Source organism: Xenopus tropicalis, chromosome 1 (genome assembly GCF_000004195.4).
Source record: "Xenopus tropicalis strain Nigerian chromosome 1, UCB_Xtro_10.0, whole genome shotgun sequence".
NCBI classification, from domain to species: Eukaryota; Metazoa; Chordata; class Amphibia; order Anura; family Pipidae; genus Xenopus; species Xenopus tropicalis.
This window is the reverse complement of record NC_030677.2, coordinates 78684952-78699376: the sequence shown is the minus strand read 5'-3', so window position 1 is coordinate 78699376 and position 14425 is coordinate 78684952. Positions and strand designations below refer to the sequence as shown.

General features: G+C 40.2%; 1 protein-coding gene across 1 annotated transcript in view; it reads right to left on the bottom strand.

Moving 5' to 3' along the window:
• Positions 1–329: 329 nt before the first annotated feature.
• The window catches only part of LOC100489122 (ovochymase-2), an 84918-nt gene continuing 70822 nt past the window's right edge, over positions 330–14425 (bottom strand). Inside the window, exons 23-25 of the mRNA XM_031903196.1 lie at positions 12579–12826; positions 11171–11331; positions 330–609 (exon numbers count right to left, since the gene is read on the bottom strand). Of these exons, the coding sequence (XP_031759056.1) occupies positions 421–609; positions 11171–11331; positions 12579–12826 (598 nt within the window). The 3' untranslated portion in view covers positions 330–420. The remainder of the gene's footprint in view (positions 610–11170; positions 11332–12578; positions 12827–14425) is intronic.

Here is a 14425-nt window from a genome sequence, read left to right as displayed (position 1 = left end):
CTGTACTGCCTATTATGTAGCAGATTAGCTTTATTAGGGAAGAACTAATAGAAATAATCTGGCTTGTCATGCTCTTCTGATATAAGGCTCTTATTTGAGATAAATCTAAAGTCAATGGATACAGATAATGTTACCCACTAATAATCATACAGTATATATTGTGGGAAAAGTTAGTGATGCTGGAGTGTACACAAATGTGGAAATGCTTTCTTCTGACTACAGCTACCACTTTGGATGGCAAGTTTGCTGGCAGAGTGTAAATGGCAGTGGGAAATAATGGCTCTAGGATTTGCCCTTATCCTTTAACACACTGCAAGATATTAAAGAGATGACATAAGAAAGCTTTTTATGTGTGAATTCCATTTTTATTAGCAATCATTATATATGCATTCATAAAGTAGGTAATCCAGTCCAAATTTATTAAATATTCTTTTCATAGGTGTATTTCTGTATTGCGTTTTCAATCCAATCTTTGTAGGCAGACACTCTAGTGAACACAGGTGGCTTCTTATCCACCACACAGTCTGAGGGCCCAAAACTTGCAATACCGTGGATTTCCCATGCTGCATCTGCGCTCGATTTACAGAACAATGCTCCTTCTGCTTCATTCTGAAAACACAAAAACATATTTTTGTCAGTTCCAGTGTCCTAGTCAGAATTTAAAATGATTAATTGCTAAAAATATTGTATCAAATGCAAGTGCATAAGTCTGTTAGATTTGCTGTGAGCCTAGATTTAGAACTAAATGTTTCTTTTTTTGCCATACTTTCAGATAGAGTGCTAAAATCACAAGTGAATGACATTGCAGTGGTTAACATTAACCTATAGAAGTGTAAAGTTTTTAGAAATTTGCCGGGAGCAGTGTCCAGTGGCAGTGCTACCTAGCCTTTATAGTGTTATAAGGCAGTTATATAATACACTATGGGCTAAACTCCACAAACGCTTTTGTCGGATGGTGTCGGATTGACAGAACGCATCCGACAAGTAAGATGTAGTCACATATGTCAAAATATAACGGGACTAATAGAAAGATCTGGTATGTAAACTACATGTAACTTTTGCCATCCGACCCAATGCGCCCGTTGGAAGGGAACACTGCATGCTGTATCTGCATCCAACAAAATAAAAACTGATGGTGATCCGACATTACAGCCTATGGAGATCAGATTTTGTTGGATCCTGCAAGTAACCAGTTCCAGTAATTCCAAAATTCCCTTAGTGCAGTGGTTCTCAAACCCGCCTGAGGGGGCACAGGCATGTCTAAGGGGGAGTAGTACTTTCATAGCTGCAGGAGGGACAGCTTGTCTTGTTTTTAGTATCTGGGTATCTGGCATACAAATGTATTTTAGTCCGAGTTGTGAGTTAAAGGGGTGTTTTACCTTCAAGTTCACTTTTTGTATGTTATAGAATTGCCTGTTCTTAGCAACTTTTGAATTGGCCTTCACGTTTTTTATTTGTCATTTGCCTACTTCTGACTCATTCCAGCTTTAAAATGGGGGTCACTGAACCCAGCAGCCAATTTTATTGTTTTGATATTTACATCCAGAATTAGCAGTTTGCCCACATTTGCACTAAATAATTTTTGCCGTATACCCAGACCAACACTGATACTCTTGTATGCATTTAGATTATCTAATCCAAAACAAATTTAAGTGTTAGAGTGCCATCTGTTGTTTAGTAAAGGTAATTGTATCAGAAAAATGGAAAAGGGAAACAAGTGAAGTGAAACAAAAGGGGGCAGAAGAGTAAGTGAAGTGAGAACTCTGGAATAAAATGTGAGACAAAAGAAGAATATGGAAAAATTACAATGAAGAGGTGAAGACAACATAAACAAATTTAGGGTGAAAAGAAACACATTTATAAGGGACATTTACATGCAGCATATAAAGTGCAATTTCTGTTACAGAAACCATATTTTACCCAGAATACAATTTTACCCCATAACTTGGGGTAATGAGGGGGAATTGCTTCAGATGCAATTGTGGTGGATGCGTCAAAATGGGCACAATTAAAAGTGTACATTTAGAAGAATGTGACTTGATTGGAGATGGGATCACATTATTTCTGGCATTGGGCATTAAAATCACACGTTTGTATGATTGTTTATGCTAAAGTGTATTGCCCAACTTGACGCAACCCTCTATGCATGCAATTCAAAACAGGAGGTGGAAATGACATACCAGTACTGTGTGCAACTATACAGAATTGCAGGGACAATTTTTGAGTGCAACACAAGTATCTTTTAATGAGTGGTGTCAATTTACATAATGACTGTGCACATTATTGTGCTATTGCAACTGCACTTGTGGTCGTAAATAAAGAGAAAATTAATTTATATACATTTGTATTTTAGGAATTCTTGTGGTGTGCTATTCTAGGGACACACTATAGGGCAGATTATCAAAATGTGAGAGTAAAGCTCACCACAGAAAGGTTCACCCACTTTCTATTCATTCCTATGGGATTTTTAGAAGTGTATTTATTAATGGGTGAAAGTTAGAACTCACCATTTGATAAATGCGCTTCTAAAAATCCCATAGGAATGAATAGAACATGGGTGAGTTTTTATGTATTAAGCTCTAAACTCACAATTTGATAAATCTGCCTATATATGTTTATGGAGATTTTTGCAAACTACTGGCTTTGCTTGTGTAATTGGGTAATAGGATACAGATACTCATTTTTAGATATAGTTGAGTATGTGTGTGTGCATATATACTCAAGACACATATATTCAGGAAAAAACTAGGGAGACAAGAATCCAGGATTCGGGGTATTCAGGGTTCAGGATTTTTCAGTAGGATTCGGATTTGGCCAAATCCACGCTCCTGGCTGAACCAAATCTGAATCCTTAAAATCAAGTGACTTTTAGGGCACCAGAAAAAAACCCGTGGGCCCCGCCGGCCCAGACCCGATCCCTGCCAGTGGTCCCCCAGCCGCCAGTGTCCCTCCCCTGATGCGCTGAAAATAAGTTTCACTTATGCACGCTCAGGGGAGGACGTTGGGCGGGGCGGGGGTTAGGGGGGAGCGACAGGGGCATCCCAGTCCGACCCTGCAAGAATGTTCCAGTCATGGCTGCCTAACTAAGCAATGAGCATAGAAGAAGTGCATAAGCCAAAACAGTTTGTTAACCTCTGCATTAGAGGGTTGCATCAATATCTCCAACAGGCTGGTGGTTAGTTAAAACAACTTACTTTTCACTTCAGCAAAAAGGGATAGATATATTTTATTAACTTTATTCAAAATCATTGTGTTTTTTAACTGTTGGGTTTAATTTTTTCAAAAGTATTTGCTGTTTTTGGTCCTAATTTACAAAGTTTGGTGAACTATAAGGCTTACAGCAGGTTTGCCAGAAGTTGCATTCCTTTGTAATTACCCTCAGTTTGAGGTGGGTAGGATTTGATTTGGTTGGTGCTCTGTAAGTGTTTGCTCTTTAAGTGGGTGCTCTGTAAGTGGAGTTATAAACCTCAGGAGTTAGTAGGTGCTCTGTAAGTGGAGTTATAAATCTCAGGAGTTAGTAGGTGCTCTGTAAGTGGAGTTATAAACCTCAGGAGTTAGTAGTTGTTCTGTAAGTGGAGTTATAAACCTCAGGAGTTAGTGGGGCTCTGTAAGTGGAATTATAACATACATAGTAACATAGTAACATAGTAAGTTGGGTTGAAAAAAGACATACGTCCATCAAGTTCAACCATAATGCCTATACCTAACCTGCCTAACTACAAGTTGATCCAGAGGAAGGCAAAAAACCCCATCTGAAGCCTCTCTAATTTGCCTCAGAGGGGAAAAAATTCCTTCCTGACTCCAAGATGGCAATCGGACCAGTCCCTGTATCAACTTGTACTAAGAGCTATCTCCCATAACCGTGTATTCCCTCACTTGCTAAGAATCCATCCAGCCCCTTCTTAAAGCTATATAATGTATCAGCCAGTACGACTGATTCGGGGAGGGAATTCCAGAACCTCACAGCTCTCACTGTAAAAAATCCTTTCCGAATATTTAAATGGAACCTCCCTTCTTCTAAACGGAGTGGGTGCCCTCGTGTCCGTTGGAAGGACCTACTGGTAAATAAAACATTAGAGAGGTTATTATATGATCCCCTTATATATTTATACATAGTTATCATGTCACCTCTTAAGCGCCTCTTCTCCAGTGTAAACAGACCCAACTTGGCCAGTCTTTCTTCATAACCGAGACTTTCCATACCCTTTACCAGCTTAGTTGCCCTTCTCTGGACCCTCTCTAGCTCAATAATGTCCCGTTTGAGCACTGGAGACCAAAACTGAACAGCATATTCTAGATGGGGCCTTACCAGTGCTCTGTAAAGGGGAAGAATAACCCCCTCCTCCCGTGAATCTATACCCCTTTTAATACAGCTCAGAACCTTGTTTGCCCTTGCAGCTGCTGCCTGGCATTGCTTGCTACAGCCAAGTTTATTATCTACAAGGACTCCAAGATCCTTCTCCATTATGGATTTGCCTAGTGCAGTCCCATTAAGGGTATACGGGGCTTGCATATTTTTACATCCCAGGTGCATGACCTTACATTTATCCACATTAAATCTCATCTGCCACTTAGCTGCCCAGATTGCCAGTTGGTCAAGATCCTGCTGCAGGGATGTCACATCCTGGATAGAATTGACTGGTCTGCAGAGTTTTGTGTCATCTGCAAACACTGATACATTACTCATAATACCCTCCCCTAAGTCATTTATGAACAAATTAAACAAAAGTGGACCCAGTACAGAACCCTGAGGGACCCCACTGAGGACCTTATTCCAAGTAGAGAATGTACCATTAACAACCACCCTCTGTACCCGATCCTGTAGCCAGTTTTCTATCCATGTGCAAACGACTTCACTAAGACCAATAGACCTTAGCTTAGAAAGCAGTCGTTTGTGGGGAACGGTATCAAATGCTTTGGCAAAATCCAAATAGATTATATCTACTGCATCCCCACTGTCCAGCTTCTTACTTACCTCATCATAAAAAGCAATTAAATTGGTCTGACATGACCTGTCCTTCATAAAGCCATGCTGATTACTGCTCATAATGCCATTCTCCACTACATAATTTTGAATGTGATCCCTTAACAAGCCTTCAAATAACTTGCCCACCACGGATGTCAAACTTACAGGCCTATAATTGCCAGGCTGAGATCTTATTCCCTTTTTAAATATGGGAGTGACATTCGCCTTCTTCCAATCACTAGGTACCATACCTGATGAAAGAGAGTCTGAGAATATCAGAAACAAGGGCCACTGCAATTCTGCCCCTAGCTCTCTCAGTACCCGAGGGTGTATTCCATCTGGCCCAGGTGCCTTGTTTACATTTATCGTGTGTAACCCTTTAAGCACCATATCCTGTGCCAACCACTGTGTAGTTGGAGCTGAGGCAACAGTGAAGCTATTGGGTGAGACTTGGCCCACTGGCTCCTCTACTGTATACACAGAAGAAAAGAACTGGTTAAGCACATCTGCCTTTTCTGTATCCGCTGTAACCATATTGTTATTATAACTCAATGGGGCCACACCCTCAACCTGCATCTTTTTACTATTAATATACTTAAAAAACTTTTTGGGGTTAGTCTTGGCCTCGGCCGCGATGCGCTCCTCATTTTCTATCTTTGCCTTCCGGATTGCTGTTTTACAACACTTGTTATAGTGTTTATATTCATTAAACGCAGCTACTGTCCCCTCTGACTTATATTTCTTAAAAGCTTTCCTTTTTTTCCCTATTAACTTCTTTACCTCAGAGTTAAGCCACATAGGGTGATTCTTAACACTTCTACTTTTTCTTATTAATGGAATGAATTGAGAACAGTAATGATTTAATATCATTTTAAATGACAACCATTTCTGCTCTGTATTTTTATCAGAAAACATAATGCCCCAATCTATGCCCTGAAGCGCTGCCCTTAAGGAGCTAAAATTTGCCTTCCTAAAATTCAGTGTCTTTGTTGCCCCCGTGTAAATTTGTTTCCTGCACCAAACATCAAATGAAATAACATTATGGTCACTATTACCCAGGGGTTCAACAACTTGCACATTTGCTATACGTTCTGGGTCATTAGAGATCACTAGATCTAGTATAGCATTGTTCCTGGTTGGCTCCTCAACAACCTGTGACATAAAGTTGTCGTGCAGCAAGTTTATAAACTTGTTCCCATTTACTGTCCTGGCAGTACTATTGCCCCAGTCAATATCAGGGTAATTAAAATCCCTAAACCTCAGGAGTTACAAACAAAAGGAGTTCAGACAAAGTACAAAGTTTGTAGTTATTTCAAGTCTTTCACCTGTTTAACTGTTTCTGTAACTGGGAGAATGAGTGGCAGCAACATGAAGGTCTGACACAGTGAACATAGATGCAAAATAAGAACAATACACGGGAGCACTTACTGCTCAAACCCTGGTGTGCTACTCATGGACCCACTCCCAGATAAGTCCCAGCAGTAGAAATACAAAGAAAAAAAAAAAAATAGCGGAGCATGACGAGGGTAAAAATAAGTCTTTATTCTATCATCAGTAAAAGGCACATGTACATCCCAATGGACCTACGCTTAACGCGTGTATTTCTACTGACACAGTGCACAGCCTGCCACATGTATGCAGTTGTGGAGCAACAGTTCCAAAGTCCATACCTCTGTTGTGGATGTGAGCGAATTGCCACTTTAGAGGCTCGTGTTAGAGCCCTAGAGGAACAAGTTGCAACACTGCGTTCGATTGACAATCTTGAGAGGAGTCTCTTGCTCACTGAGCAGGAGCTTGCAGGGTCAGATAGTTTGGGGGGAGGGGAGCAGTGAAAGGATGATAAGGCAGTAAGCTGGGTGACAATTAGACAATCTAGAGTGGGGAAAAGGAAGAGGGAGGCTGCGCCAGGGTTTGCGCATCCCAACAGATTTGCCAGATTGTGTGAAGAAGATGGGAGTGTGAACTCTGGACTGGCGGTTCTAGATTGGGCTGATCTTTCTAACAGCCGGGAGACCAGTTTCTCTAGTAGTGGTGGGGAGGAGAGCTAGGCCTAAAAAGATGGTGGTTATTTGATCATTAGGAAAGTGGACAGGGTAATCTGTCGAGCTGATCGCTTCAACCGAACAGTTTGCTGGTGCCAGGGTTCGACAAGTGGTTGATCGGGTTGACAAATTATTGGGAGGGGCTGGGCATGACCCGGTCTTGGTACATATCGGTACTAACGACAAAATGAATGGTAGGTGGAGGACCTTAAAGAGTGAGTTCAGGGATCTAGGCTCTAAGATTAAGGAAAGGTCCTCCAATGTCATTTTTTCAGAAGTTTTGCCGGTGCCACGTGCAAGTTTAGGGAGACAGCAGGAGCTTAGGGAGCTAAATGCGTGGTTAAAGTCTTGGTGTAGGAAGGAAGGGTTTGGGTTCCTAGAGCACTGGGCTGACTTTTCTCTGGGGTACAATCTATACAGCCGTGACGGATTGGACCTCAATGGAAGGGGGTCCGCTGTGCTTGGGGAGAGAATGGTTAAGAGGCTGGAGGAGTGTTTAAACTAGACAAGGGGGGGTGAGCTAAAGTTTTATGGGAAAGCTAGTGTAGACGGGGCAGTGGGATTAGCAAAGGATTGTGGGGGAGGAGTGAGGGGGGCATATAGTTTATCAGATAGGGAGCTTCCTTTGTTACAAGGGAAACAGACTAATATTAGCCTGTTAGCTAATGTAAACATGAGGCGAAGTAGTAACAGGGAGAAGTAGTAATCTCCGCTGCATCCTGGCTAATGCACAAAGCTTGTTGGTTAAATTAGGGGAGCTGCAGGCTATTGCATGTATTGAAAATTATGATTTAATTGGTATCACTTAGACCAGGTGGGATTAAAAACGCGACTGGGCCATGAATTTAAATGGTTTCACAATTTTTAGGAGGGACAGAGAGATTAAAAAGGTTGGAGGGGTTTGTCTTTATTTAAAGCCATGTAATAAAGACATTACCAATGGAAACGTTGAATCTCTTTGGGTAGAAATTTCAGTAGGGCTGAAGGTCACAAAGAAAATGATCATTGGTGTATGCTATAAACCACCCCATATAGATGAGGGGGATGAGACCCAGCTACTGTTGCAAATGGAGGAGGCTTCAAAACTGGGTCAAGTTGTTATTATGGGGGACTTTAATTATCCAGACATTGACTGGAGAAATGGGGTAGCTAAGTCAGAAAAAGCTAGTAGGTTTGTAAATATGCTAAATGACAACTTTTTATTTCAGGCGGTTCAAGAACCTATTAGGAATGACTATATTTTGGACCTGGTTATTTCTAATAACACTGAACTCATATCTAACATTTGTGTGGGTGAGCATTTGGGGAACAGTGATCACAACATGGTCTCCTTTGAGATAATGCTGCAGAGACAGCTCTATAAGGGATTAACTAAAACGCTCGATTTTAGACGTGCAGACTTTGCCAGTATAAGGGCATCTCTGCAATGTGTCAACTGGGAAAGGCTTTTCATAGGGTTAGACACAGAAGGAAAATGGAACATCTTTAAAACATTGCTTTGCAAGTATACACAACAGTTTATTTCCCTTGTAAGCAAGGAGAGGCATCGCAAAGCAAAACCTTTATGGCTGAATAAAAGTGTTAGTGTCGAGGTTGGTAAGAAAAAACGTGCTTTTAAAGCATTCAAGTTAGCTGGGACAGCAGAAACTTTCATCAGGTACAAGGAAGCAAATAAAGCATGCAAAAAAGCTATCAGGCAAGCTAAAATAGAGATGGAAAGGGATATTGCAGCTAGGAGTAAAAAGAATCCCAAATTATTTTTTAATTATGTGAATAGTAAAAAAATTAAGCAAGAAGGGGTGGGAACCTTATTATCACGGGGGGGTAAGTTGGTTGATGAGAACGGGGAAAAAGCAGAAATTTTGAACTCTTATTTTTCATCTGTCTATACATCTGAGGAGCCACCCAATGAAGGCTTCCCTTTTAATATGCCCAGTTCTAGTAATTTAGCTACTGGCGCGTGGGTCACTCGGGAGGAAATTCAAAAGAGAATTGAACATGTAAAGGTAAACAAAGGTCCAGGACCAGATGGGCTTCATCTGTGATTGCCAAGCCTCTTCACTTTACTATAAGTTTGTACCAGCATGGTTTTATGCATAATTGATCTTGCCAGACTAATTTAGTCGCCTTTTATGAGTAGGTGAGCAGGAACCTCGATGCTGGAATGGCAGTTGATGTCATCTACTTGGACTTTGCTAAAGCGTTTGATACAGTACCTCACAGAAGGTTAATGGTCAAATTGAGGAATATTGGCCTAGAACATAATATTTGTAATTGGATAGAGAACTGGCTGAAGGATAGAGTACAAAGAGTGGTGGTAAATGTAACATTTTCTAATTGGACCAGTGTTGTTAGAGGAGTACCGCAGGGGTCAGTCCTTGGTCCTTTGCTTTTTAACTTGTTTATTAATGACCTGGAGGTGAGCATAGACAGTACTGTTTCTATTTTTGCTGACGACACATAATTTTGCCTTTTTATAGGTCCCTGGTAAGGCCTCACCTTGAGTATGCGGTGCTGTTTTGGGCTCCAGTCCTTAAGAAGGATATTAATGAGCTGGAGAGAGTGCAGAGACGTGCAACTAAACTGGTAAAAGGGATGGAAGATTTAAGATTTAAGGTTAGACTGTCGAGGTTGGGGTTGTTTTCTCTGGAAAAGAGGCGCTTGCGAGGGGACATGATTACTCTGTACAAGTACATTAGAGGGGATTATAGGCAGATAGGGGGTGTTCTTTTTTCCCATAAAAATGATCAACGCACCAGAGGCCACCCCGTTAGATTAGAGGAACGGAGCTTCCATTTCAAGCAGCGTAGGTGGTTTTTCATGGTGAGGGCAGTGAGGTTGTGGAATGCCCTTAGTGCCTAGTGATGTGGTAATGGCAGATTCTGTTAATGCCTTTAAGAGGGGCCTGGATGAGTTCTTGAACAAGCATAGTATCGAAGGCTATTGTGATACTAATATCTACAGTTAGTGATGAGCAAATCTGTCCCGTCTCGCTTTGCCGAAAAATTCACGAATCTTTCAAAGATTCGCAAAACGGCGAAAATTGTTGCCCCTGACTATTCTTTTGTTGCCTGCGGCTATTCTTTTGTCGCCCGCAGCTATTCTTTTGTCGCCCGCAGCTATTCTTTTGTCGCGTGGCTATTTTGACCATTTTTGGACGCGCTGCAAATTTTTTCATCCATTCCGCGAAACAATCCACCAATGGCGAAACACGGAAATTCGCCGCAAATCCGTGCCTGGTGAAACATTTCGCCCATCACTATCTACAGTTAGTATTAGTAGTTGTATATATAGTTTATGTATGCGAGTGTATAGATTGGTAAGTATAGGTTGTGTGTGCTTGGTTTACTTGGAAGGGTTGAACTTGATGGACTCTGGTCTTTTTTCAACCCTATGTAACTATGTAACTATGTAAGTCAAATAAATCTGACACTAATGCAGTTAATAATACTGCATGTCGTAAGTGATACCAAAGAGGAAACTGATAATTTGTGTCCACACTAGTGCATTGTGTGCAGGTTGTGGTGGATGCGACTGAGCATGTACATGCAATTATGCTGGCATTCTGGGAAATATCAGTGCACTACGTACATTGTTTGGCATATGGAGTGGGATGTGGAGTGCCAATGATCTAGTGCGCTAGAAATTACCAGTGCCAGTTGTTTATTTACATCCTGTTTTAGGAATGTGTCAGTTGTTTATATATATAGCTCCCACTATATTCCAGTTTTATAATTTGTATTGAGTTGTACATGAGGCTAGCTTCATCCACTTATGTTGTCTTCAAGCTCTACAACATTAGTAAAGTCAACAGCTGCTAATGAGCAAATTCATGGCTGTGCTGCTAGTTTGACTGCTTAATTTGTATAACTGGTGATGGTCACATGGAAGACCCCTTGAGTGTAGGAAATGCTGGGAATGTTCCTTGCACCCACTCTTTATTGTACTTCCAGTTTTAAATTAATGCACTTGCATGGAAGAAGGGGGTGAAAGGCAGCAATGTGACTTGGTGGGGGGCCAGCAGAATGGACCAGAAGTGCCAAGTTTTGTCACTAGCTGTGACTTAGGAGAGCAAAGCAGCAATTTTTTTTTAAAAACTTTAAGCACGTAACAGAAAATTAGCTAGCAAGCTAATTCCATTTATAGAGCAAATGTCTCTTACCCTGCATTCAGATTTGAGCTTTTCTGCTGATTCAAATCCTGCACAAATCATTGAAGTTGTCAGTTGGCTCCACCAAAACTTGGGTTGACTACATGTCTCATACGAGAGAATTGGTATGGGAACCTGAAACTTCTCTTTAGTATTAGCAAACTTTGCTCCACCTAGAAGCAGATAAAAAAAAGTTAACATTTAAAAACTATGTTTCTGATTTAGGAAGTCTTGTAAATGCTGCCATAATCTATGTAATTGAACTAAGGTTAATGAAATGCTTCTCTGCTGATTGATAAATGCCACTGACTGCCAAATACTGCAGCTGCATCTTACTGCTCACTTCAGCTGCCCTTTGTGTGCAACCTCCTTCCACTGTGCACTTGGGGTGGATTTTGGCCTGGTAGTGCACATTTGAAATGCTCAAATCAGTAACCAATGCAATGGAAGGTAACAGCAAGAGTTAAAGCAGTATTGGATGGACACTGGTAGAAAAACACTGGCAGAAAATGTATCTGCCATTACCCTAATAACAGGTGCAAAGTATTCTCCAGGTCTAGTAACCCACATCAATCAGCAAGTAGTATTTTATAGTCTGCTGCACACTTTCTCAAGTTATTACATTATTGCATGTTATGTCTTAATTCTCCCCTTTTGTTTTATATGATGAAAAATTCAAGATTTGGGCACTTATGCCAATAAAGTGATTAGCCTAGAAACCCTTTATATGTTAGTGTGCTCATTTGGGTGTTCCTCAGAGGAAGGTGGATGACCCCACCCTAACAACATATCTCAGTGAAAACTGGCAGCATGGACAGAGCTGTCAACCAACCCCATGTTACGAGGGAGATAATGATTTTTTTAAAGCTTAAATTCTACTTTACACCAAGGGGTATATTTATTATGCTGTGTAAAAAGTGTAGTGCAACATTACCAGTGATGTTGCTCATAGCAGCCAGTCAGATGCTTTGGGTTTCTAACTGTTGAAATCTAATTGCTGATTGGCTGCCCTGGGCAACATCATGGGTAATGCTTCACTCCACTTTTTACACAGCATTATAAATATACCCTAAGTGCTTTACATGAAGAGCTTATAAAAAAATCCCTTCAAAGTCTACCTTGGTGCCTGCTGGTGCCCTTTAATAGTATGAGTGATCCATGGGAGCCTTCTCCTTTAGAATACATTGAGGTCCCAGATTGGAATTTGAGTTATGTGTGACCCATAATTTGTCAGAAGGAGTTAGAAGGAAGATTAAAGTAGCATTACTTAGACATTTTGCTTTAATGACTGAAATCTAATGAGCAAGTCCATATTTAGTATTTCTATTTCTCTTTCTATTTCTGTCAGTATTTGTATGTAATCTGTATGTGTTTTGGTGCTTTATAAAAAAATAACAACAATGGCAACTAATGAAATTACCTTTGCTTGAAGCTGCCCATCCTGCCCAGTAGCACAGTTCCCCAGCTGGCAGGAATTTTGTAGAGGCAGGCAAGCACGCTGGTTGTACTTCAGTCACTTTCTCTGAAATGTGCATCAGCGCTATGTCATAAGAATGATCATTGTTCTGTGGAAAGGCAAAGTTCTCATGCTTGATAATGGCATCTGTACTGAAGCACTTCTCAGGTGCATGCCCAAGGCACACTCGCCAGGAATCCAACTTCTGGCTCCTGAATTAAAAAAAATGCTATCATTACCTCAGGCTAATAGCAGGTGCAAGACATAATCCTTCCAAGAGCCATGTGACTTTTTTGCAATGTTTAAATGCCCAACACAATGGCCGGAAACTGTTACATTTTGGTCGCACACTTAAAAACCTTGTGTAACTGAAATTTCTAAGAGATAAACTTGTAAAGCCAATTCGTAAAACATATTTAATAAATATCTACAATAGTTTTGCATAATATTTATGGGCAGTGGAAAAAAATTATATTATATTTTTAAAGCAGGGGAATAGTAGGATTTGTTGTCCTCAGTATTTAGAGGATGACAGATTTTGTATTTTTACTGTATTTGGTATTTTTGCATTGTCATCTTGTATGTAATTTTATTTTGTCTTTGTGCAAGAGTTCTATATTCACTGTACAGCAGGCCAGACGGACTCACTCACCATTGCTCCAGAATATGAAAACAAGACAGGCAGGAATATTCATTCATTACATATTATTATGCATAATCTAGGTCAAGACTTACTTCCAAACTGGGGCATGGAAGGCGCCTCACAGCTTCTCCTGCCTCATAACAAGAACACCTGGGGCATGTCAACAGAATTAGATCTTTGACCCAGTTTTTGTATTTTTCAAGGCACAGTTGGAAATAATCTTTGAGTAAACAGACATTGCGTGCTTCACAGTAGCACTGTATTTATGTATGCTCTGCTACAAATCTATATCTTTATTTGTATAATGTCATTATGCACACAGACTTATGGATCTTTCCATAGGCAGTGGTACCGAGACATATTAACAACTCAGGCAAACGGAGAGGAATTTTATCCTGGGCTTGAGCCAAGTCAATAAAGGATGGCACAATCTTAAGGGGAAGCTACTCAAATTAACACCCTCATCGAAAATACTTTACATTCTCAAGAAGTTGCAAACATTTTTTTCTGCTTGAATAGCAATGTTTATTCAAATTATTGAAGAGGATGTACCCTTTCTAACCCACCAGCCTGTGGTTTGACCAGGCAGTGAGGGTAAGTGGTTTCTTTATAATAGACCACAGGTAGTCCAAAGTTCTATGTGAACCCATCACTGGGTAGAGGATTTTGAGCCTTTGACAGAAGTAATAAGAAGAGTAAAATAAGAAGCTAATTTTTGCTTAAGTACTTTAAGCCAATTGTTACAGTAGGCATAGGGGTTGGGGCATCTCAGGCAAATTGGTGCCTCTTGAAAAATTGCTCTGCATGCAAGCAGATTTTTTGCAGTATTAAAATGATTAAGAATGCAACTATTGAGCTTATGGTAAGGAGAGAGTTTTTCAAACATGAGAAGTACAGATCATGCATACTTAAAGGGAAAAGGAAAGAATTAATCAAAACGCAGTCATCATCTAATCAAATCATGTAATAAATCTGAACTTTCAAATAAAAATGTTATGGATGGTTTTATTAATCAACTGTACCTTAATAAAGAAAAGAAAAAAGAAAGAAAAAAATAAAATTTACAAATACAATTTTTTTTTCAATAAAACTTATTGCCAGACCGATTTGTTATGTAATAGTCATCTTAGGAAACTAAGTACAGAAATATATAATACATTGTGATATA